Here is a 24,740-nt window from a genome sequence, read left to right on the forward strand (position 1 = left end):
GACAGAGAGAGAGAGAGAGGCAGAGGGAGAAGCAGGCTCCATGCAGGGAGCCTGACATGGGACTCGATCCCGGGTATCCAGAATCTTCAGCCCTGGGCTGAAGGTGGCGCTAAACCGCTAAGCCACGGGGGCTGCCTAGGTTTTGGTTTTTTATGCCCAACCCAGTCAGCCATAGCTCAGACACCATTGGACAAGCCATGGAACTTTCGTAACACCACGTTTCTGTAAACCACATGACTCTAACTACCTCGGGGAGTGGGGGGGTCAGCAGCATTGAACAAGTCGCTGTATGTAATATCATGCAATGCCAAGGATATATTTGCTTGGCACCAAGGCCCCCCTCCAGGTGCTGTACCACCTAGGACTTTATGTGTTCACTGTGGTGAAGGACCAGGGGGTTTTCCTTCATTTAGTGTAAAATACAATAAAAACGAATCTCTAAACTTACATTCTGTTTGTGGGTAATATCACCCAAAGGGAGCAAAAAATGATCCTCAGAGTGGGGACAAAAACATCTCACTCTTTTTTATTAAGCACAAATATACATGAATACCTAAACAGATATGCAATTGCCTATAATATTAGAATTTGATAGAAGTAATAAGTAGAGGAAAAATATCAAAAAGGATGAGGCAATCATGAAAAGAAAAACATTGAGAAACAATGCTACTTTTTAAAAGACACACAGATTACAAGTCCTGATTTTCTAGTCTCAGATTCAGCAGACAGGAGACATTCCCATACGCCATCTCTCAATTTCTATACTCACCTTATCAAGAACAGTCTGTGGGCAGGTTCTAGTCCACAAAACACAGTTCAGGAGTGCTGTGCTAATGCATCACTGCATTTTGATCTGGAATTATCTTTTTTTAAATATTTATTTATTTATTTATTTATTTATTTATTTATTTATTCATGATAAATACAGAGAGAGACAGAGAGGCAGAGACACAGGCAGGGGAGAAGCAGGCTCCATGCTGGGAGCCCGATGCGGGACTCGATCCCAGGACTCCAGGATTGCGCCCTGGGCCAAAGGCAGGCGCCAAGCCGCTGAGCCACCCAGGGATCCCCTGATCTGAAATTATCTTAACCTTCCAAGGATCTATCTACTAGATTGTGTTCTGTCTTCTCCCTGAATTAATCATCAATCCTTTACTCCCCTCCATATCCACAACAGCACCTGACATGGTCATACATTTCGCTAGGAAATGTACGGTTGAATCAATGGATGAATAGTCACTTGAACATTGTTTTGCTGATATGGTGGTTCTGGTCTGCAAATGTGGCAGAGGTGCAAGCTCCTTATATCTTGATGCTCAGCCGTGGGATCCAATGTGACCCAATTTTGCAGGGAAAGGGCATAATCAGGAAATTGCACACTTTAATTTATTACCCTCCCCTTGTCTAGAACTCCTCACACAGCCACACCATCCACAAGGGAAGCTGGGAAAGGTAGTATTTATTCTAATAAGGCATGTGCCCAGCCTAAGAGCAGAGATTCTGTTGACACAAGACAATAGGGGTGCATGGATATTGGGGGACCCCTAGCAGGACCTGTTTTCCTCATCTCACCCTTGCCTTCCCCCACCCTCCCGTGGGCACTCCACCAGCCAGATGGAGGCAAGAACTCGGTGTTTAACATTCCAGCTCACGGTGGTCCATTTGGAAAGCCCTCCAGAGACCACATATTGTGGCACAAGATTTCTGGGGCCACACTCCCCCATTCTCTGGGGGTCCTCTAAGGCATGGGATGGATTTCTCCCTGCAGGGGCTCTGGGACTGCCCTCGGCACACTGCAGTTTGTTCAGCTGTCCATTCTTCAGATGCCCCTGGGTCACAAAACAAAAACAAACAAGAGGCTGTTTGGGAGAAAGAATACCTAGAGAAGAGACTGTGGCCTATTTGTTTTCAAACCTGCCCTAAGTTGTCATTCAGAAGGTTGACACAAAAGAAAAGAGAAATCAGAACAGAAAACACTGCAGGCAGGAGTCTTCCTAGGGCAGGTGTGTTCCTAAGCTTTAGCGGGTAGAGTCACCATGGTAACCATGACCCAAAAAAATTATTTGCAATGGAGAGGCTAGCCTGGACCTTCTGTGGACCTGTCTGGACAGGCCATTGAGGACAGAATGGGATCTCAGTGTGCCACATGATTATGGACAAATTCCATGGTTTCTGGTCCTTGGACAAGACTCCATGTAAGGGAGAGAACAAGAGAGGACGCCCAGGTGTGGCTATGTTCCTGGTTCTTCTCTTCACCTGGCTGGCTCTAACTCATTCTTCAGAGATTACTTTAGGTTTCACTTCTTCCAGGAAGCCTTCCTTGGCCCCACCTCTCCCCAGCGGGCATTACAGAACCCTTCCCAGTGCCCAGCACATATCCTTCTTACCCCTGGATATGGGTATAGTTTATTCTGTAGATTTGACTCTGGAGCCATTTAAATAGTTTATATAATTATAAAACACATTTGAAAAAATTCCTAAAATTTGATAGCAAACTTTTATAAACCTAACAGCATATTGAGTTGATTGGCATTACTATACAGAGAGACTTTATTTACCCATATTTTTACTTTTTTCTTTTTTTTTCTTCTTTTCTGATGTTCCGGGAGTCTTCTTTAAACTCTCTGTTTCAAGAACTTCCTGTCCCCATCTTTTCAGAGTTTGCTGTGACAGATTTTCTTAGTTTTCCTTCATTTGAGAGTGTCTTCATTTTCCCTTCATTCCTGAAGGATATTTTCTCTGGATGTAGGATTCTGGGTTGAAAAATGTCGTGCCTCTTCCTTGTGGCCAACAGAAATCAACAAGCTTATTCTAAAGTTGAAATGTAAATACCAAGTTTATACATAGAAGCCAAAACAATCTTGAAAAAGAAGAACAAAATTGGAGAACTCATGCTACCTGATTTCAGAACTTACAATAAAGCTGCAGTAATCAGGTCAGGATGGAAATGGTATATAGATATATTCCAGATATATCAGTGGAACAGAGTCCAGAAAGAAGATTTCACATTAATCATCAATTAATTTCTGGCAAAGGTACCAAGTAATTCAGTGAGGCAAAGGATAAACTTTCTATAGTGGTGCTGGAACAACTAGATATTCATATGCAAAAGATTCATCTAGACCCTTACCTCACACCATACACGCAAAATTAACTTACATTTGATCCTAGAGCTAAAACTATGAAATTTCTGGATGAAAACATAGGAAATAATCTGACCTTGGGTGAAGCAGTAAAAGCAAGATCCGTAAGGAGGATTTTGATTTTTTTAAAAAAGGTTCTGCTCTTCAAAAGACACCATTAAGAAAATGAAAAGATAAGCTATAGACTTGGAGGTAATATTTGCATATTGGTATCAGATAAAGGACTTGTGTCCGGAATATATAAGGAACTCTTACAACTAAGTTTTAAGAAGACATACCTAACTTTCTTGTTTAATGGGCTAAAGACTTGAATAGGTCTTTTTCTAAAAAGATACATAAATGGCTGATAAGCACATGAAAAGATTCCCAACATGATTAGTCATTGGACAAATGCCTAAAACCACAAGGAAATAGTACTACTCTACACCTACTAGAGTGGCTATGATCAAAAAGACTGAAATTACCAAGTGCTAAAGAAATCAGAAGTCTCACACTGTTAGTAGGTATGTGAAATGACACAGCCACTTTGGAAGACCCTTTGACCATCTCTTTAAAAAGTAAAACATACTCAAAAACAAAAACAAAAAAAGTAAAACATACTCTTGTCACACTATTCCACAGTCCTACGCCTTGGGATCTGCCCGTGGGGAATGAAAACATATATCCACACAAGGACTCGTATGCAAATGTTTACTGCATACAACTATATGCAACTCTTTATCTGGAATAGTCCCAACTGGATGTGGTGCATTCACACCGCTCAGAAACGTCTAGAAAAGGCAAAACTCTAGAATCAGCAGTAGATCTGTGGCTACCTGATGCTGGAGATGGGGGTTGATGGCAGAGGGGCGTAAGGGAATTTTGGGGATGATGGAAATGTTCTAAAACTGCATTGTGGTAACAGGTGCACAGTTGTATCAATTACTTTAAAACTCATCCAGCTGCCCCAGAGAGGAATTTTATAGTATATAAGCTATATCCCCCCAGAAAAGCAGTTTGAAAAAGCATCAGCAATAGCAGCATAGAGGGGTATGGAAAACTCAAGTCAGACTGTCTAGGGCCAGCCCCAACAGCTGTCACCCACTCTCTGTGCTGCCTTGGGCACGTCACTTAAATTTTCTGTGCCTCACTTTGTCCAGGAAAAGCTCAGAATAGCACCCGACACACGCAAGTTCACCATTGTCATTCCTGTAGCCACCCTCTTCCCCTTCTGGGCTCCTGCCTCACTGGACTTTCCTCTCTTTCTCTTACCTGCCAAGCGAATCTCTGTGTTAGGATTTGTTGCACCCAGTGTTCGTGAACACTCGTCCCCCAGGCTGTGTCCAACGCTGGCATGTCTTGGCTCCAGTGTCCTCTCAGAGAGGCCTTGCCTGACCACCTTGTCGTATTTTTTTTTAAGATTTTATTTATTTATTTATTCATTCATGAGAGATCCAGAGAGAGGCAGAGACACAGGCAGAGAGAAGCAGGCTCCATGCAGGGAGCCCAATGTGGGACTCGATCCGGGGACTCTAGGATCACGCCCTGGGCCAAAGGCAGGCACTCAACTGCTGAGCCACCCAGGTGTCCCGACCACCTTGTTTTAAATGACACCCCATTCACCACTTACTTATTCATTCACTAAATAGCGTTTTCTAGTAGTAATAGAAGTATCATTTTTATTGCCATTTTATAGATGGGGCAACTGATGTTCAGGAGCAAAAGTCCTTTTGTGCATTTATTCAGCTTACTACCATTTGGTTTATTTATTTACCACCGTGCACCCCTTAGAATAGCTACGTTCAAAAAAAGAAAGGAAGAGAGAGAGAAAGAAAAAGGAGAAAAGGAAGAGAGAGAAAGAGGAAGGAAAGAAGGAAGGAAGGAAGAGTGAGTGAGTGGGTTGATGAGCATGTGGAGAATTTGGAACCCTGTGCTGTGTTCAAGGGAATGTAAAATGATGGAACCACTATGGACGACAGTATGGTAGTTCCTCAAAAAATTAAAAAGCAAATTTTCCTATGATCTAGTAATTCTGCTTCTGGGTGTAAACCTAAAAAAAATTGAAATCAGGATCTGAAAGAGGCATTGTGGAGTTTTGGGGATTTTTATAATTGTTCTTTTTTAATCTGCATTCAATTAATTAACATATTATGGATTATTGGTTTCAGAGGTAGAGGCCTGTGATTCATCAATATTATCTAACACCCAGTGCTCATTACATTCCATGCCCTCCTTAAAGTCCATCACCCAGTTACCCCATCCCCCCCTCCTCCCCTCCAGGAACCCTCAGTGTGTTTTCTATGGTAAAGAGTCCCTTATGGTCTGTCTCCCTCTCTGATTTCGTCTTCTTCTATTTTCCCTCTCTTCCCCTACTATCCTCTGTTTTGTTTCTTAAATTCCACATATGAGTGAAATCATATGATAATTATCTTTCTCTGATTGACTTATTTCACTTAGTTCCATCGATGTCATTACAAATGGCAAGATTTCATTTTTTGATGGCTGAGTAATATATATATATATATCGCTGCCATAAACATTGGGGTGCAGGTGCTCCTTGGGATCACTACATTTGTATCTTTGGGGTAAATACCCAGTAGCACACTTACTGGGTCATAGGGTAGCTCTATTATCAACTTTTTGAAGCACCTTCATACTGTTTTCCAGAGTGGCTGCACCAGCTTGCATTCCTAGTAACAGTGTTCGAGGCTTCTCCCAAAAGAGGCATTTGTACCCACATGTTCATAGCATTATTCACGGCAGCCAAAAAATGGAAGCAATCCAAGTGCCCACCAACAGAAGAATTATAAACAAAATATGGTATACAGTACAATGGAATGTCACTCAGCTTTAAAAAGGAAGGAAATTCCGGCACGTGCCACAACATGGACGAACCTTGGAGACATGATGCTAAATAAAATAAGCTAGTCCCAAAAGTCAGATGCTACATGATTCCAGTTATTCAAGGATCCTAGAGTAGTAGGATCATAAAGACAGGAGAAGGGTGGGTGCTGGGGGTGGAGGAAGGGGAGGAATGGGGAGGTATCATTTAATGGGGACACGACCTTAGTTTTTCAAGATGAAAAAAACTCTGGGCATGGACGGCGGTGAAGGTTGCAGAACAATGTGAATATACCAAATGCCACTATACTGTACACTTAGAAATAGTTAAAATGGTAAAGTTTTATGTCATGTACATTTACCACAATGTTTTAAATAAATATTTTTTAAACATGATCATTGAGAACCAGAACCTGTATTGTATGCACTGTCTCATTTATTGCTCAGCACAATCCTTTGATGAAGGAGTTACTTATTTCATTCATCAATTGACAGAACTGAGGCTCAGAGAGATTTGGCAGCTTGCCAGGGTCTCAGGTTGCCTCCTGTTCCAGCCTGTCAGTCCTCAGAGCCCACCTGTCTGCCGAATCTTTCTCCTCCTCATCCCTCTCCGACTGTAAGAAACCTCATCTGTACCTGTCCCTCCTTCCTGCAGGCACAGCAGGGATCTACCAAGGAGCAAATGGCCTGACCAACGCAGCCGGATTCGGAAGTGTGCACCAGGTAGGTGTCACTCCCCCATCACCTGTTTTCCCTGTTCTTTCCCTAAATCAGGACACCCTGAGAGCCCACTCCCGCCCACACCCCCCGCAGAAATGCTGTCTCTTATTCCCTGGGTTTAGAGACCATAGGAGTCCGACTGTGCAAAAGGCCATCAGAAAGAAACAGTGTAGAGGCAGAGAAATTGAAATTACTGGCGGGTTTCCAAGGTGACATAGGCGATATCACAGATTATGTCTTGACCTGAGCCCAAGACACCCATTGACTGTTGAATCTAGAATGTATGAATGCAAATGCGTGTGCTCGCTCACCAGCCGTGACCTTCTCAAGCATGAGAATCCATCATCTTCACCTCTGCATTCCAGTGCCGAGGGCCCAGCACACAGCGGGGGCTTTATAAATGCTTGTTAAATGACACCAGGTCAACCCTGTAAAGATGGTTTGATTGTCTTGCTTTCACTTAGAGAGCAAATTAAGAATGAGAGCATGGGAACTCTGTCCTATTTGTGCACCTCTTCTATGAAGTCTAAAATTATTTCAGAACAAAAGGTGAACATGCTTTCAGGCTAACATTAAAACAAAACTACCACAGAGTGGGTGGCGTATTTAACACATTTAAATATGAGGAATTCACTGTTTCTTCTTCAGTGAGCTAAAGAATCTAAGTGATTTAAATCTTGGAAGATTGTTTCTGTATTTCCGTATAATTTCCAGTATACTGTGGACCTGGATAAAATACTCGTAAATACAGCAGTTCCTTTTAAGGTGTGGTTCCTCGCTCTGCCCATTTCACCAATAGGAGCTTGTCAAAAGCAGAGATTTCCCTAAATGCCACCCCCAGAAATTATAGTTCTCTAGGGCCGGGGCAGTGACCAGGAAGCTGAAATTCTGTGAGTCCTTGCAGGGTTGAGAAGCACTGGTTTATGATGATGGTGGGACAGAGTATTTGGAACAATGACTATCATGGGACAGCTGGAGTATGTGGCTGGTTTAAGCAAAGCTTGATTAAAAAAAAAAAAAGGGATTGGCATTCCTTGATTTGATCTCTGAGATTTCCCCATAGAAGATTCTGGATCTCTAGTGCTGTGTAGGTGCTGCTGTACTTGTACCCCTCATGAACTTAATATGTCACCTAGTCTCCTGGGTCTGTGCGTATGAGGTCTCTATCACTCATTCATTGGTTCGTTGATTTATCTAGTATTTATTTTTTATAAGATTTTATTTATTTATTCATAAGAGACACAGAGAGAGGCAAAGACACAGGCAGAGGAAGAGGCAGGCTCCTTGCAGGGAGACTGATGCAGGACTCGATCCCAGGACCCCACAATCATGACCTGAGCCAAAGGCAGACGCTCAACCACTGAGCCACCCAGGTGCCCCTCTCTAGTATTTGTTGGGTTCCCCTCTGTGTCCAGCACGATTTCAGATGCTAGGGATACAATAGCGATCAAAACAGACATTGACAGCCACATCCCCTGACTTCCAGATTGCAACCTCTGCATCCCCGGGCTGAGGGTTTTCCCTAGAATCAGAGCATAGGGCAGGAGGCAAGTGCCAGGGAATGAAGAGCCCAGGGAGCAGCTCTCAATCAAAGACTGGCTGGAGTTGGTATATGAACAACCCCAGCTCCCTTGCCACTAGGAGACATCATTCTGAGGGTATGTTTTATACCATCCCAGTGTTTCCCCGGGGAATTCCCTCCAGTCCCCACTTAGAAGCCCTCAGATTGGCTGCTCTTGCTTCTTCCCTTTGCAGTCTCACTTCCCCATCCCCCACCTGGTGTCTCCTTCACCTCCCGAATACTTGCACTTGCATCCTTGTCTTGGGATCTGCATGTGGGGAGAGTCCCTATCCTGATGGAGCTTTATTCTAGTGAGAGAGATGGAGATAGACAGCAGACCCACCTCACAAGGACCCTCTGCCATCGTCAGCCTATGACTGGGCTGCAGGACAGCCCCCACCCAGACAGCCTTCCTCACTCAGCGCCTTGTGTGTCTCCCTTTCTAGGACTATACTTCCTACCCCGGCTTCCCTCAGAGCCAGTATTCCCAGTATTACAGCTCATCCTACAGCCCTCCTTACGTCCCAGCCAGCAGCATCTGCCCGTCTCCCCTCTCCACATCCACCTACGTCCTCCAGGAGGCATCTCACAGTGTCCCCAACCAGAGTTCTGAGTTGCTTGGCGGTAAGTATGGTCACTGTCTCGTGGTTATTGGTGGCTGAGACCTGAGCTCTTGTAGGAAGGATGGACTGGACAGAGGTCCCAGTTGTAATGAACTGGTTACCCAAGAGCTAAATCCAGCCCTCAAATATGTTTTGTTGGCCTTTCCGTGTATGTGTGTGCGCCTTTAATTGTGCCCATGTTTAAAATGTTTTTTAAAGATTTTATTTATTTAGGAGATCCCTGGGTGGCTCAGCAGTTTAGTGCCTGCCTTCAGCCCAGGGCATGATCCTGGAGTTCCAGGATCGAGTCCCGCATCAGGCTCCCTGCATGGAGCCTGCTTCTCCCTCTGCCTGTGTCTCTGCCTCTCTCTCTCTCTCTCTCTGTGTGTGTGTCTCTCATGAATAAATAAATAAAGTCTTTAAAAAATATATTTTATTTATTTATCCAAGAGAGACACAGAGAGAAAAGCAGAGACATAGGCAGAGGGAGAAGAAGAATCAGAAGACTGATATGGGACTCAGTCCCAGGACCCTGGGATCACGACCTAAGCCAAAGGCAGACTCCCAACCACTGAGCCACCCAGGTGCCCCCATGTTTAAAATTTTTACCTAAAAATTCTAATTTCAAAAAAAAATTCTAATTTCTGCGTTCTCTTGAAAATAGATCTGGTCTTCTCTTGAAAGAAAATCTGAACCTGGTCACTTAGGTCTACATTCATAAGTGACAACCCTTGGCTGGCTGAGTAATATGTGCCCCATTCAGACAAGGCACACACGATTCCATATCTGGCCAACATACTTCAGGTTCATTACCTGCCTGGCGCTTGTGTGCCCTGGGATTGATGAGCCCCAGTCCTCAAAGAAGGGAAACTAATATTTGCTACCCATCTGCGATGTGCCAAGCACTTATCTATGTGGTCTTCTCATTTCACTTATTTATATATTGATTCAACAAAAATTTTAAAGCACCTGCTGTTTTCCAAGCAGGAAATAAAGTGCAACATAGACTTGATTCTTACAGACAGGAATCAAATAATCACATAAATACAGAATTTCAAACTATGATAAGGAAAGTCACAATCCTCACAAAATCTGGTTTTCAGTTACCCCCTTTTTTCCAGGTAAGAACAATGAAGATCGGAGGATAAGTAACTTGGTAGTAATTGGTGGAATTGGGATTTGAACCCAGGCCTCTTGGGCTCCATAACCAGGGCTCCTGGATATTCAGTAGCCACAAATAGCTGAGATTATTTATCTAAAACCCATTTGAGAACAGAAGGTCAGTGGCCATCAAACCTTGGTTCTCTCATCAAGAATTGAATCTTTTTAAAAAATCCTCACACATGTATTTTTCCATAGCAGAACAGCTTTAGGAATTCCTTTTATTGGCCAGGATTTTTTGGCTTCGAAAGATAGAAGATACAATTCAAGCTAGTTAAGCAAAAAAAAAATGTTTTTTTTTTTTTAGATTTATTTATTTTAGAGAGAAAGAGCATGCACATGAGTGGGAGGAAGGGTAGAGGGAGAGAAAATCTCAAGCAGTCTTCCTGCTGAGTGGAAGCCCAACACAGAGTTTGATCTCACCACCTTGAGATCATGACCTGAGCTGAGACCAAGAGTCAGACACTCAACCAATTGAGCCATCCAGAACCCTCCCCAAAAAAGGAAATTTTAAACATATGCAATCAAGATATATAGTAATTCAAGGCTGGGTCCAGGGGTTCAGATGATAATTTTTGGACTTAGTCTCTTTCTTCCTCTGGCTCTGCATTTTCCTGTGTCCATTTCACTCTCAAGCAGGCTCTCCCATTATGGTGGCAAAGATGGTCACCAGCCACTTCAGGATTCAGTTCTGCCTTCCTATCTACCCCTCAGAGAGAGTTCCTCCTTCCAAACAGCCCCTGCAGAGGTCCCAGGTAACACTTCTGTTGGCCCAGCTTAGGTCACATACCTGTCCTCACACCAGTCTCTGTGGCAGTGGTTGGAATGCTGAGATGGGGCAACAGACCTGGGTCTTATGACCACAGCGAGAGCTAGAGTTGGGTCATCTCCACCCAGACCATATGAGGGAGAGGGAGAGGTGGTTTCCAAAAAAAAAAACCCAGAGCACACTACCCAGGGGAAGACAGAAGAGATGATGGGCCAAAGTACAGGTATCCACAACCAATGGCACCCACCTAAATTAAAGAGTAACATGTGGTGGGGTGCCTGGGTGGCTCAGTTGGTTGACCATCTGCCTTCAGCTCACGTCATCATCCCAGGGTCCTGGGTTGAAAGCCTCAAGTCAGGCTCCCTGCTCAGTGGGGAGTCTGCTTCTCTATCTCTTTTTGACCTGCTCCGTTTTTGTTCTCTCTCTCTCTCTCTCTCTCTCAAGTAAATAAATAAAATCTTAAAAAAAAAAAGAGTAACATGTGGGGGAGCCCACGTCCTGGCCCCTGGGTGATGTACATCCCTATGCAACTAACTCACCAGCCTATGAATTCATTCATTCCTTCCAAAGATCTGCTATGCACATGGCTTCTCTTTTATGACATGGTTTAGATATATTATCATTAATTGACATGACAGCAATGATTTAGAATGCCCAATGTAAAGGAGATACCATTGCATTTTGTTCTCTTTTCTTTTCAGTGGGTTCTGAAAAACTGGGGCTTGTAGAAGTTAAGCTAACATGAGAGTGTATGGACATTGATTCAATAAATACTGGCTAATGGTTAGAAAAAGAACAGTAGCGGAAACTAACTTCTTTTGTTCCTGAGGTTCTTGGTACAGCTGTTGCTTTTAGCCTTTAAATTTTCCATCACTGGGACAAGTTAATTATCCTTGGTTTGGTGACAAACGGAGACAACATGGCCAGGCATTTTTAAGTCCATGGTGGGCTTGTTTGTTTGTTTGTTTGTTTGTTTAAGAAAGCTCCGTGTCGAGAGCGGAGCCCAGTGCAGGGCTTGAATTCATGACCCTGATATCAAGACTTGAGCTGAGATCAGGAGTCAGATGCTTAACATACTGAGCCACCCAGTTGTCCTTTTTAAGTCAATTTTTAAGGAAGTTTAGGGCTTGAGCATTGATTTTGGTCATTGTGATTTCATTGCAATACTCAATGAATGCGTAGTATCTAGGTAACAACTTCCAAATTGCTTTCTTTGAAGGGTGTGAAATTTAACAAACTTTTCTTTGTCATAATTCTAAATTATCTTTGACCATCCTGCTTTTCAGAGTGTGGCTGCTCCACTTGGTTGCAGAAAGGAGATATAAGCAGGAAATCCTGAAGTAGTTGCCACTGTCTATGTATAATTTGGAACTGGATTCCAAAGACTTACTTCCTAAGAATTTGGGGTATTTAGGAAGGTTATCTTTGTTCCCCATCAAGAGCAAACATAAAGGTTCATTGTATCTCTTTGAAACGTTTCTTTATTGTTTCCCCCTGTTCTTCATTTATCGCTTGGTCTAAGGTTCAACAATAAGTGGTTGAGATGGTTTTTACTGTGTGTCTAACAAGCTCACATAAAATCTAATGACATAAATAGTTGTCAGCTGTAACTGAGGTCTCTTGATTCTTTTCCCCGGTGTCTGTTATAAAGGAAGGGCATGTAAGCATGCATGTGTGCACATGTGCGCAAGCGCGCACACACACACACACTCTCTCTCTCTCTCTCTCTCAAAATTTCCCATAAAAACTCTACTTTTGAAATTATCCAGGATCTCCTTGAGTGGTTGGTTCCAAATTCCAGAGCCTCAAGAGGTTTATATATTACCGATAGATCATGCTCATACTCTGCATTGCCTGGTTATAGTATCCTGATGCTCTTCACCCCAGCCCTCTGCCCAGTCTGCATTGATATGCATTAACATACAAAGTTCCAGCAATTTACAGATGATTGCAGGGCAATTTGCTGAAGTAGAGGACAAAATCTGAACATACTTCACTCAAGAGAAAAAACAAATTAGTAGTGGTTCCTTAAGGGCTTTTTTCTTTTCAGACTTTTCAGTATGATGCAGATTATCTAAAAAGATAATTGGACAGACATTAGAGCTCCTGATTCTCAGGCCTTTGGATTCCAGGACTTGTACCAGTGGGGCCCGAACCCTCCAGACTTCCCCTACCCCAAGTTCTCAGGCCTTCAGCCTCAGACTGAATTATATCACCAGATTTCCTGGTTTTCCAGCTTGCAAAAAGCAGATTGTGGGACTTCCTGACCTCTAACTGCATGAGCCAATTCCTATAATAAACCTCCTCTTATATATATATTTACATGCATCCTGTTGGTTCTGTTTCTTGGGAGAACCCTGACTAATACCCCATGAGTCAAAGAAAAAAATACAAGAAAATTTTAAAGTATTTTGAACTTAATGAAAATGAAACATAACATGTCAAAATTCGTAGAACATCACTAAAGCAGTACATAAGAGGAAATTTATAGCACAAGTGTCTATGTTAGAAAAGAGGAGAAATTTCAAGCCAAACACCTCCTATTCTGCTTTAGAAACTAGAAAAAGAGGAGCAAAATACACTCAAAGTAAGAAGAAGAAAGGGAACAATAAAGACCAAAATGCAAATCAATGAAATCTGAAAACAGAAAAAAAGAGAGAAAATCAGTGAAACCAAAAGCTGATTCTTTGAGAAGATAAATAAAACTGATAAAACTCTAGATAGGCTGATACAGGAAAAAGAGAAAAGATGTAAATTACCAATAAAATGAATGTGATGACATCACTACAGATACTACAGATATTAAAGAGATAATGATGCAATTTTACAAACATCACGCCAACCTAAATAGATCTATAGCTTTAATAGGCCTATATCTATTAAATAAATTGAATTTTTTGTCAGAAATCTTCCTTCAAAGAAATCACCAGGCCCTGATGGCCTCGCTGATTAAGACTACCAAACATTTAAGTTAAGAACTATCAATCCTACACAAAATTTTGAAGAAAATTGAAGAGGAAAGAATACTTCCCAACTCATTCTATGAAGCCAGCATGACCCTGATGCCAAAACTAGACAAAGGCATTATAAGAAAAGGAAACCAGGGGCACCTGAGTGGCTCCGTCAGTTAAGTGTCTGCCTTTGGGGACACCTGGGTGGCTCAGTAGTTGAACATCTGCCTTCAGCTCAGGTCATGATCCCAGGGCTCAGGAATCGAGTCCTGCATCAGGCTCCCTGCAGAGAGCCTGCTTCTGCCTCTGCCTATGTCTCTGCCTCTCTCTCTGTGTTTCATGAATAAATAAAATCTTTTTTTAAAAAAAGGTGTATGCCTTTGGCTCAGATCATGATCACAGGATCCTGGGATGAGCCCTACATCAGGCTCCCTGCTCAGTGGGGAGTCTGCTTCTCCCTCACCTCTGTCCCTACCCCCACTCATGCTAGTCCCCTCTCTCTCAACTAACTAAATAAAAATATTTTTTAAAAAAAAGAAAAGAAAACTATAGACCAATATCCCTCATCAACATAGATAAAACACTTCTAAACAAAATGTTAACAAATCAAGTCCAACAATATATGAAAGAAGAATAATATATAATGACCAAGTGTGATTTATCCCCAGGACGCAAAGGTGGTTTAAAATTTGAAAATCAATGTTATTTGCCATATTAACTAACTGGAAAGGGAAGGAAAAGTTCATCTAAATAGATGCATAGAAAATATTTGACAAGATTTATCATTTGTCCCTGATAAAAATTCCAAATTAGGAATAGAAGGGAACTTTCTTTATTAGAAAAAGACATGTTATAGACTGAATGTTTGTGCCCTCCTCCAGATTCATATGTTGAAGTCCTAATCCCCAATGTGTTGGTATTTGGAGGTGGAGTCTTTGGGAAGTAATTAGGTAATGACGGTGGAGCCTTCATAAATGGGGTTAGTGCAATTATAAGAAGAGACATATCAGAGTTAATATATCTCTCTTTCTACTGTGTCTGCATATAGCAAGAAGGCATCCATCTGAAAACCAGGAGGAAGACTCTGACTAGCAATAAAATTGGCCAATGCCTTGATCTTGGACTTCCCAGACTCCAGAAATGTGGAAAATAAATCTTTGTTATTTAAGCCACCCAGTCTGTGACATTTTTGTCATAGCAGCCCAAGCTGACTAAAATAGGATAGCTTCAAAAAACCTACAGCTACTCCCCAAGATCAGAAGCAAGACAAAGATGTATACTCTTACCAATTCTATTCACCATTGTATTGGAGATTCTAGCCAGTACAGTAAGGCAAGAAAAATAATTTAAAGCCTCCACATGGGAAAAGAAGTAAAATGACATGATCACCTATGTAGAAAATTAGATAGAATTTATTAAAATGCTGAAACTAAAAAGTGAGCTTAGCAATGTTGCAGAGTACTAAGTGAATGTATAAAAATCAATTGTATTTTAATATAGTAACAATAAGCAATAGGAAATAGGATAGTTTTTTAAAAAAAAGATTTATTTGAGAGGGAGAGAGTACAGTCAGAAAAGGCAGAGGGAAAGAAAAATTTAAGCAAACTCTGTGCTAAGCACAGACCCAGAGGTGGGGCTTGATTTCAAGACCCCAAGATCACAACCTGAGCTGAAACCAAGATTCAGGTGCTTAAATGACCACACCATCCAGGCACCCAGAAATGGGATAGTTTTAAATCTCATTTACGGTACCATCAAAAAATATTAAATGCTTTGGGATAAATCTGACAAAACATGTGCAAGAGTTGTACACTTAAAACTATGAAACACTACCGAAAGAAGTGAAGACTTAATTTTTTTAAGATTTGATTTATTTTTTCATAAGAGACACAGAGAGAGAGGCAGAGACACAGGCAGAGGGAGAGGCAGGCTCCCTGTGGGGAGCCTGATGCAGGACTCAATCCCAGGACCCCAGGATCATGCCCTGAGCCAAAGGCAGATGCTCAACCACTGAGCCACCCTAGGTGAAGACTTTAGTGAATGGAAAGATATACCTTACTCACAGCTCAGAAGACTTAATATTACTGAGATGTCAGCTCTTCACAAATTGATCTATGTATTTAACACAATCTCTGTCAATATCTGACTCTTCTCTGTAGAGATTAGCAAGCTAATTCTGAACTTCAAAGAATACAAAGGATCTAGAATAGCCTCAATGGCTCTGATACAGAAAAACAAAGTTGCAAAGCTAACACTACCTGATTTTAACACTTATTACAGGGGCACCTGGGTGGGTCAGTTGATTAAGTGTCTGACTTCTGCTCAGGTCATGATCCCTGGATCCTGGGATCAAGTTGGGCTCCCTGCTGAGAAGGGTGCCTGCTTCTCCCTCTGTCTCTGCGCCCCCTCACCCCCCGCTTGTGCTTTCTCTTTTATTCTCTCTCTCTTTCTCTCTCTCTCAAATAAATAAGTAAAATCTTAAAAAAAAAAATACTATAGGGCCACAGTAATCATGATAATATGGTATCACATAAAGATAGACAAGTAGATCAATGTACCAGAATAGAGCATGCAGAAATAAACACACATAGATATGGACAAATGATTTTTTTTATAAAGTTTCAAGACAATTCAGTGGAGAAAGGATAGTCTTCTCAACAAAAGATTCTTGACGACTGGATATCTATATTTGGAAAAACTGTACTTCAGCCCATAACTCACATGACATAAAAAAATTAACAAAGAATAGATCATAGACCTAAACATAAAATCATAAAACGTGTATAGAAAACAGGAGAAAATCTTTGTGACTTTGGGCTAGGCAAAGAATTCTCATATATGACACCAAAAACATGACCCAAAAAGAAAATAAATTCTATAAATTGGCTTCATAAAAATTTACAACTTTCACTCTTTGAAGGATACTGTGAGGAGAATGGGAAGAGAAGTCTGGGGGGCAAATAATTACAAAGCATGTATCTGATAAAGTATGTTGTATTAGAGTGCTCCAAAGAAACCAGAGATAGAGAGATAGAGATTTATTACAAAAAAATAGCTCAAATCAGCAAGTCCCGTGACCTGCCTCCTGCAAGCCAGAGAGCCAGGAAAGCTAGTAGAGCAATTCAGTCTGCGTCAGAAGGCCTAGGAACCAAGAACTCCAATGTCTAAGGCAGGAAAAGATGGACATCTCAGCTCAAGAAGAAAGGTAACTTGCACTTCCTCTGCCTTTTTGTTCTATTTGGGCCCTCAGTGAAATCGGTGATGCTCTCCTGCACATTAGTGAGGGCAGATCTCTACTGAGTCTATTGATTCAAATGCCAATCTCTTCTGGAGACACCCTCATAGACACACCCAAAAATAATGTTTTACCAGCCCATCAGCTTGACACACAAGATTCACCATCACATATTATGTAATATAGGAGGAATTCTCAAAACCCAAGACTAAGGAAACAAACAACTCAGTAATGAAATGGGCAAAATTTGAGCAGATACAAAAAAAGATACAAGGATGGCAAAAAAAAAAAAAAAAAAGTACATAATTAAGATGCTGATCATTTGTCATTAGAGAAGTACAAATTAAATCCATAATGTGTACCCCTTAGAATGGCTGTAATCGTGAAAACTGACCATATCAAAGGTAGGCAAGGATGTGGAGCAACTAGAACTCTCTTACCCCACTGGTGGGAATGTGAAATGGCACAACCACTTTTGAAAACAACTTAGCAGTTTCTTAAAAAGTCAAACATAGACTCACCACACGACCTCATAATTACGCTGGTAAAAAGAAAGCTTATAGTCATACCAAGATTGATGTGTGAACATTCATGGCAGCTTTATTCCATCCCAAAACTAGAATCAACCCGAATGTCCATCCACAAGTGAACAGACAGGGCGTGGTAAATCCACACAATAGAATAGTACTCAACAACACAAAGGAATGAACTGTCCATATACGTAACCACATGGATTGAATCTCAAAACAGTTATTCTGGTTGAAAGAAGCCAGACCAAAAAAAAAGCATATATACTGTGTGATTCCATTTCTTTAATACTCTAGAAAAAGCAAATTAATTTTTCTTGAGAGAAAGTGTATTAGTGGTCACCTGGGAAGCAGAGTGGTAGGCAAGGATCACAAAGGGATTACAAGGAAACTCTTGGAAGGTTGTGTAAAAGTGTAAGGAGAGAGAGAAAAAAAGAATGAAATGATCCCTAAGAAGGTTTACATAAATTGCTTTAGCCTGTGTACCTCTGACTGTGACCTTGAACCTTGACACTTCATTCTCAAGAATATAAAAAGGTGGGGAAAGAGCTATTTGGGGAGGGAAGCAAGGAGAGAGACTCTTTTTTTTTTTAAGATTTTATTTACTTATTTGAGAGAGAGCAGAGCGATAGAGCACAAGTGGGGAGGCAGGGGCAGAGGGATAAGGAGAAACAGACTCCCCATTGAGCAGAGCACCTGACCAGGGCTTGATCCTAGGGCCCTGGGATCAGGACCTGAGCCAAAGGCAGACGCTTCACCAACTAGCCACCCAGGTGCCCTGGAAAACTCTTAATATATTGACTTCCCCAACACCTTATTTAGCCTTTTTTTAGATGCCTGGTATATCCCCTCTTTTTAATAATATTTGCCTGGATATTGATGGGGTTAACAAATGTTTTTCTAAGCCCCTATAGCCTTAGAATACCAAGTAAATCAGGATAAACTTTATCTACGACTCTTTAGCATCTGTGAATTTATTTACCGCCTATTTCCACCCTCCAGAAGAAAGTCTTTGCAAGATCAATATTTGAGGATCTCTCATGCTGCGTCCTGAAAATGCTGGGCAATTGGAGATGGCCCTGAAGTCCTGACAACTCAAAACCAAACCTTTTCTTATTATGTCCTTAGTCTGCTAAGAAGTTTTAGAAATATTGAATAAACCAAGTTCGGTCCCTTGGGTTTTAGGGGGAAATCGTCCTTCCAGGGTAAGGGGGGAAAAAAAACCAGTCCACATTGCCAAGTATTTTTAGACAAAAGCATTTTCCTCTTCATGGTCCAAGAACTGGCAATTATGGAAAGAGAGATGAAGTCCACAGGATACATTTGGGAGCTAAAACAAGCAGCTGTGAAACGAGAGAGCGGGATGGAGTGCCCTCTAAGGCTCTGCGCTGGTTTATGCTTCTGTCCCTCTAGCGAGGAGGGCTGGCCCAGACTGTGGCTCTACCTCCACCATTAGTTTGCGGGGTAACACAGAGTGACATCATCCCACTTCGGGAGTTAAATAAAGACAGTAAACTCTGATTTAAAACAAAAAACATGTATTTCAAACTTCTGTGCTTAAAAAAACAATACAGCTTGGATGCTGGGTTTGGGACCTGGGTCCCGGGAGGGTGCTGCTCATTCCTGCAAGGTCATCAGACAGGTGCCTGAGGGCTTGAGGATGGCAGCCTCTCTGCACATTCCAGAAGCACCACCTCCTGGGTGGTGGAAGAGGCAGGTGGCCACCTTCTGCGCTGCACCTTCTCACTGACCCCGCATGTATATGGGTCAAGCCAGAACTCAGTTCACATCGTTTACTGACTCATCTCAAGTGCCAGCCCTGTGCTGTCTCATAGAGAATGGAGCAAGCCACACAGGGAGAGCAACACAGAGAATTCCCCCCAGATACCTCCCTTTCGCCCCAAGCTGGGCATTTCTTAAAGACAGCAAAGTTTGCTGCCCTGCCCCATATAATTACTAATTTCCTTCCTTCTGTTGCTCTGGGGATTCTCAGGCTTTAGGATATGGAGAGTTGCAAAGGCAAAACTCTGCTCACTACAGCTCCCCCAGCGGCTCGCCCGCACTCCCTAGATCTCCGCTCAGGTGTCCCCTTTTCCATGAGCCCTCCCAGAGAAGCCCATATCAGTTAGGAACCTCCCAGCACACCCCCACCCAGGCCCCATCCCATTTGTTAATTCTCTGTAACACGCATCCTCACCCGGGTGTTCTGTCCTCACTTGTTTGTCTGACGCCCCTCCCTCTCTCTAGAAGCTCAGTACTGTGAGAAGCAGTGCCTGGGACCATGATGCCTGCCCAGGGCCTCTCTGCCCCATGAGTGAATGATCATGAATAGGCTGAAAGGACCACCCACAGCGGATTTGATTTCCACGAGATCTTTGTGTTCCATGCTGCCCTGGGGACCTAGCACCAGGGAGCTGGTTCTGGTGGTGTGATATTTCCTGGCAAAGCTTCTGATATGTCCACCCCTCCCTTTCCTACACAGGGGACTATAACACCCACAATGGACCTTCCACACCGGCAAAAGAGGGAGACGCAGACAGGCCACACCGGGCCTCCGATGGGAAGCTCCGAGGCCGGTCCAAGCGGAGCAGTGACCCCTCCCCAGCCGGGGACAACGAGATCGAGGTAACTCCAGACTGCTTGTTTGACGTGGTGAATGTGATCTCCATCTGTGGCTGGAACAAGAACCTGGGGCAGGGGGCAGAGTTCTGTCCATGCACACAGGGGAGAATGGCCCTTTGTGTCTGCAAAGCTCGGTAACAGAGAAAAGACCACTTGATGAGAAAGTAGAGAAGAATTATGTTGGCCATAAGGAAGTGCTGTTGACTGACCAGGCTAGGAAAAGTGACCCTGGAGATAGTAAAGAACATAGGACACAGGTTCTCGAATGTAGGCAGGGGAGCTGTGAAAACCTAGACTGCTGGGCCCCGCACTCTGAGTTTCCAATTCAGTAGATTGGGGGCGGGGGCTGAGAATTTGCATTTCCAGCAAGTTCCCAGAACTGTGCTGTTACTGCAGGGTTGGAGACCACATCCTGAGAGGCCCTGGTAAGGACACAAGTGAGCAGTGGACCTCCCCAGCTGGGTTAGAGGGTTCTTAACCCTGGCCACATATTAGTATCACCTTAGATGCTTTTTAAAATGCAGGTGCACAGGCCCCACCCCAGACTAATTAGATATACATTGCAAGGGAGTTCTAAAGTTTCCTCTCATGGTTCTAATATGGCTTGGATATTTATCTGTCTGGAGACAGGAGGCTGGCTCAGATGAGCTTGCACTGTTTCCATAATGCTGAGTTCCTTAGTAGCTCATGACCTGGGCTACACCTTAGAATCTCCTGGGGAGCATTGAAAGCCTTCATTTTCAAGCTGCACCCCAGACCAGTTAAATCCAATTCCCTGAGGGAGGAACCCAGGCACCAATATCTTAAAGCTCTCCAGGTGATTTCAGCGTGCAGCCCACACTGAGAACGGCTGGTCTGAGAGATGTGCCAGGCTTTATTGTAATAAAGCAAGCATAGGATTATTGTTCAAGCACTGACATTTTCCCAAACAAAAAAAAAAAAGCATGCATGAGAGAAGAGGACAGAGTATTAGTGGGGACAGAGGCAAAACAGATGCCTAGAAAAACAGAAAGAAGCAATCAATAGATATCTAGGGAGAAAAATGGGCATGTTCATTAGTTCATACTTCTTTGCAAAAGGCAGAAATATAGGAGGGCAGATCTGTTGGCTTGAGTGTGCTATGAGTATACGGGTAGTATCGGCAAGGTCTGGGTCCAGGCCGAGAGATCCGAAGGCATCATCATCCCATCTCTAGTCATAACCCTGTACGATTTATGCAGCAACTACAAAGCTGGGCCTTGAATTCAGATGTACTAAGAAATATCATTTTCACCATTTCCCTAAAGTCAATGTAATTTTGACTGAGTCTCCAGCCAGTTTCTGGACTTCTGGGTTTCCATGCCATACCTTGGGCGTGGGAATCCTTGTTGAGGACGGGAACCTTGGACTTCGAGACAATCCTTTGGTTGCAAGCAGCACAAACTGGTTCTGGTTACTTAAGCAAAATGGAAATTACTGAGAGGGAGCAACATGGAGAGGAAGTCACAAAACCAAGGTTCGAAAGAACAGTAACAAACAAAGGCCATGCTGAGGAATCTCTGGAACCTTGAGGATGCTGCCCCTGCTGGAGAGTAAACCACGTAGGATCCTAGCATCACTTCACACTGTGTCTGATTCCAAGGAGTCAGCCTCCCACTGGCCTGGCTCAGGCTGGCCCTTGATTGACAGTTCCACCAAGACAGCACACAGTGGGAGAAGAACACCAGCGTGCTCTTATCAGATGGGGACGGGGTGCTGGGGGCCCAACAACAAATGCCCCACCACCATGGCTTTTGAGATCTAGCCAGCGTTCGCTAGTAGAGCTGTACTCACTGGCAGGGTTGTTAGCACTTGTTCATGGCTAGGGTCTGTCCCAGCTGTCCCAGAAGGTGTTGAATATTTGGGATACCACGCTTGCCTCCGACCTTTGGTCAGCCTCCCGGGGTGTACTAGCAGCCATCCCCCCTGAGAGCTGGCCCCCCTGGGGACCTGCCCCAGTTCCAGCCTTCCCCCGTCTCCGGGACTGCTCTCAGGCATAGGGATTTGTCTTTACTTTTCCTCTAATTCTCACAACCCTGACCTTCCAACACGGAGGAGACTTTGCACCGTCCCCTCAGCAGGACTGGGCCTCTACAAAAGCCTCGAAGAAAATCTGTTTGCCTCACGTTGTCTTTGCTTTGTCTGCCTCCCACATTCCTGAGGATTTCCTGCAGCTTCAGGTCACAGGTCTAAGGAGATGCAGAGACCAGAGCATAATGTCTTTTTTTTTCTTTCATTAATCAGTCACTTTATGTGCCTTCTGCTCTTGGTAGGGGTGGGGAGGGAGACATTTTCTGCTGAACGGAGAAGGTAGTGGAGGTGGCAGGGAAGTCGGGATTTACAGGGCGATACCATTCTGGAAACATCTGCGTCTTGATTCCAGAGGAAACAACTAGGCAAGGACAGTCGAAAAAGGGTGAGCTATGTTTTACTTCCATGCTCGCCGTCAGCGTGGAGGGTTGGCCCGGGTCTCACCTCCCAAGTCTTTGGCAGTGTTGCTAATGACGGGAGCCCACGAGAGAGAAGTTATGTAGAGAAGTGGAAAGGAGAGAAATTCTGAGTGTAGATTAGTTGAAATCCCTCAACTGCAGGTGCCAGAAACCAACCTGAGCTAGCTCAAGTGAAAAAGCAGAAGTTATTTTAGGGATACCGAAATTCTCTCAGAACCCCAGGGCGGGGGACAGCAGAGTGTCAGCAGGATACTGGAACCAGTAGGTAGACGAGGCAAGGAAGTACGTTTATACCTTCTCTCCCCACGCGCCACAGTGCAGGTGCTAGACTCCCGGACCTGGTGTCTTTTCAGCGGCTGGCTCCTGGGCTCCACCCTCCTCCAGCCCCACTCTGCTTCTAACTGAATCCAGGTCCTGGAAGAGGGTGGGGTGGTCTTTCCATCCCTCTCTTCCCTAGAGACTGGCCCTCCCTGTCCTTCAGATCGCTAGGCCGCCAACAGCCACTCAAAGATGATGAATGTCTTTCTAGGTTCCAATTTGAAGTTTTCAAGGAAAGGCCTCTGACCCAGTTGGGATTAGGGGCTTTCTCTGACCCAAACCCTAGTGAGCTAGAGAGTCGGATCACCTGCATAATAGCCCCCAGAAACCCACTCACTAAGGATCTGGGGCAGGGGAAGAGAGGGCTAGGGAGGGGGACAGACTTTGTTCTTCAAAGGGAGTGTAGTACATAAATTAATGGAATCTGCATTCAATTTGAAAATATTCACTGATTTTTTTTAATTCCTTTACCAAAATTTCTAAGTTTAACTAATCCAGCTGAGTTAGTTCAGATAAACTAGGACTTAGAATATTGAAATCCAGAAGCCCTTCTTAAAAACAGTAGTTGTTGGGGCACCTGGGTGGCCCAGTGGTTGAGCGTCTGCCTTCAGCTCAGGGCATGATCCCCAGGTCCTGGGATCGAGTCCCACATTGAGCTCCCTGCATGGAGCCTGCTTCTCCCTCTGCCTATGTTTCTGCCTCTCTGTGTGTGTCTCTCCTGAATAAATAAATAAAATCTTTAAAAAAATAGTTGTCAAACTTTTTTTTACCATGACTCATAATAAGAACAACACTTAATACTGTGACCCAGCACATACACACACATAACTATAATTAGACCAAAAAACTCATGAAATGACACTCAGATCTGCCGATTACTTTGAAAAATCCCTGCACTAACTGACCTTTTCCTCCTACAGACCACCCTGCTCTTTACTGTTAAGGGCATGGCAAAGGCCTATGTGTAAGTAGAGCCATTCACCTCCAGAGAGTTTTCAGGGGTGGCCCATTCGAGATGGCAGACTGAGTAGCTGCCTTTGGCGCTCATCCCCTACACCAGCTACACACACAATCAGTCGGGCCCTTTGCTCTTAAAAACAGTCATCACCAGGAAAATGAGGAAAACCAACAATGTGAAAAATTAGGTCAAGAAAAGGTAATAGGATAAATGACAGAATATAAGAAATAAAAAAGAACATAGGAAAATTCTGTTTGGCTTTCTTATAAGGATCCAAGAAGCTCTTGCCTCCAGAAAATAAGAAGTGGAGGGTCTTGGGAAGGAAATATTCAGAGACAAAGTAAGAGTCACTGGAAATTTTTAAATGACAGAAGTTCAATAGGAGGATTAGGAGAAAATGTTTAAGAAACCTCCCAGAGTACAGATCAAAAAGACAAAACTATAGAAAGTATTTAAGTATAAGCAGTATTGGTCAAAAAAGTCTAATTTGACTGTCAGGAATTCCAGCAAGAGAGAACAGTGGAAATGGTGGGAGGAAATCATTTAAAGAAATAAGTTCGAAAAAAAAGAAAGAAGGAAGGAAGATCGAAAATGCCAGGTGCTGAACAGTATGAATGCAAAAAGATCACACCTAGGTATATCCTCCTGGAACTTGAAGATTGCAAATATAAAGATCCTAAGTATCCAAAAGAGAAAAAAAAAGCAAAACTTGCAAAGGACTGAAGATCAATGAAACATCACACTTCTCACCAGTCACCCCGGACACTACAAGCCAATGGAGAAATGCTTTCAAACATCTAGAGGACATTATTTTCCAATTGGAATTCTGTACCCAGAGGTACCATAGAGCAACATAAAGATAGCGATGTAGGAATTCTATTTTCC

At 43.2% G+C, this 24,740-nt stretch overlaps 1 protein-coding gene across 3 annotated transcripts in view; it reads left to right on the plus strand.

Moving 5' to 3' along the window:
* EYA2 (EYA transcriptional coactivator and phosphatase 2) overlaps positions 1-24,740 on the plus strand; it is a 262,669-nt gene that overhangs the window by 155,486 nt on the left and 82,443 nt on the right. For all 3 annotated transcript variants that reach the window (XM_049100621.1, XM_025470310.3, XM_025470311.3), the window contains 3 exons: positions 6,619-6,686; positions 8,691-8,868; positions 19,972-20,114. In XM_049100621.1, the coding sequence (XP_048956578.1) occupies positions 6,619-6,686; positions 8,691-8,868; positions 19,972-20,114 (389 nt within the window). The remainder of the gene's footprint in view (positions 1-6,618; positions 6,687-8,690; positions 8,869-19,971; positions 20,115-24,740) is intronic.

The sequence above is a fragment of the Canis lupus genome, chromosome 24, assembly GCF_003254725.2.
Source record: "Canis lupus dingo isolate Sandy chromosome 24, ASM325472v2, whole genome shotgun sequence".
NCBI classification, from domain to species: Eukaryota; Metazoa; Chordata; class Mammalia; order Carnivora; family Canidae; genus Canis; species Canis lupus.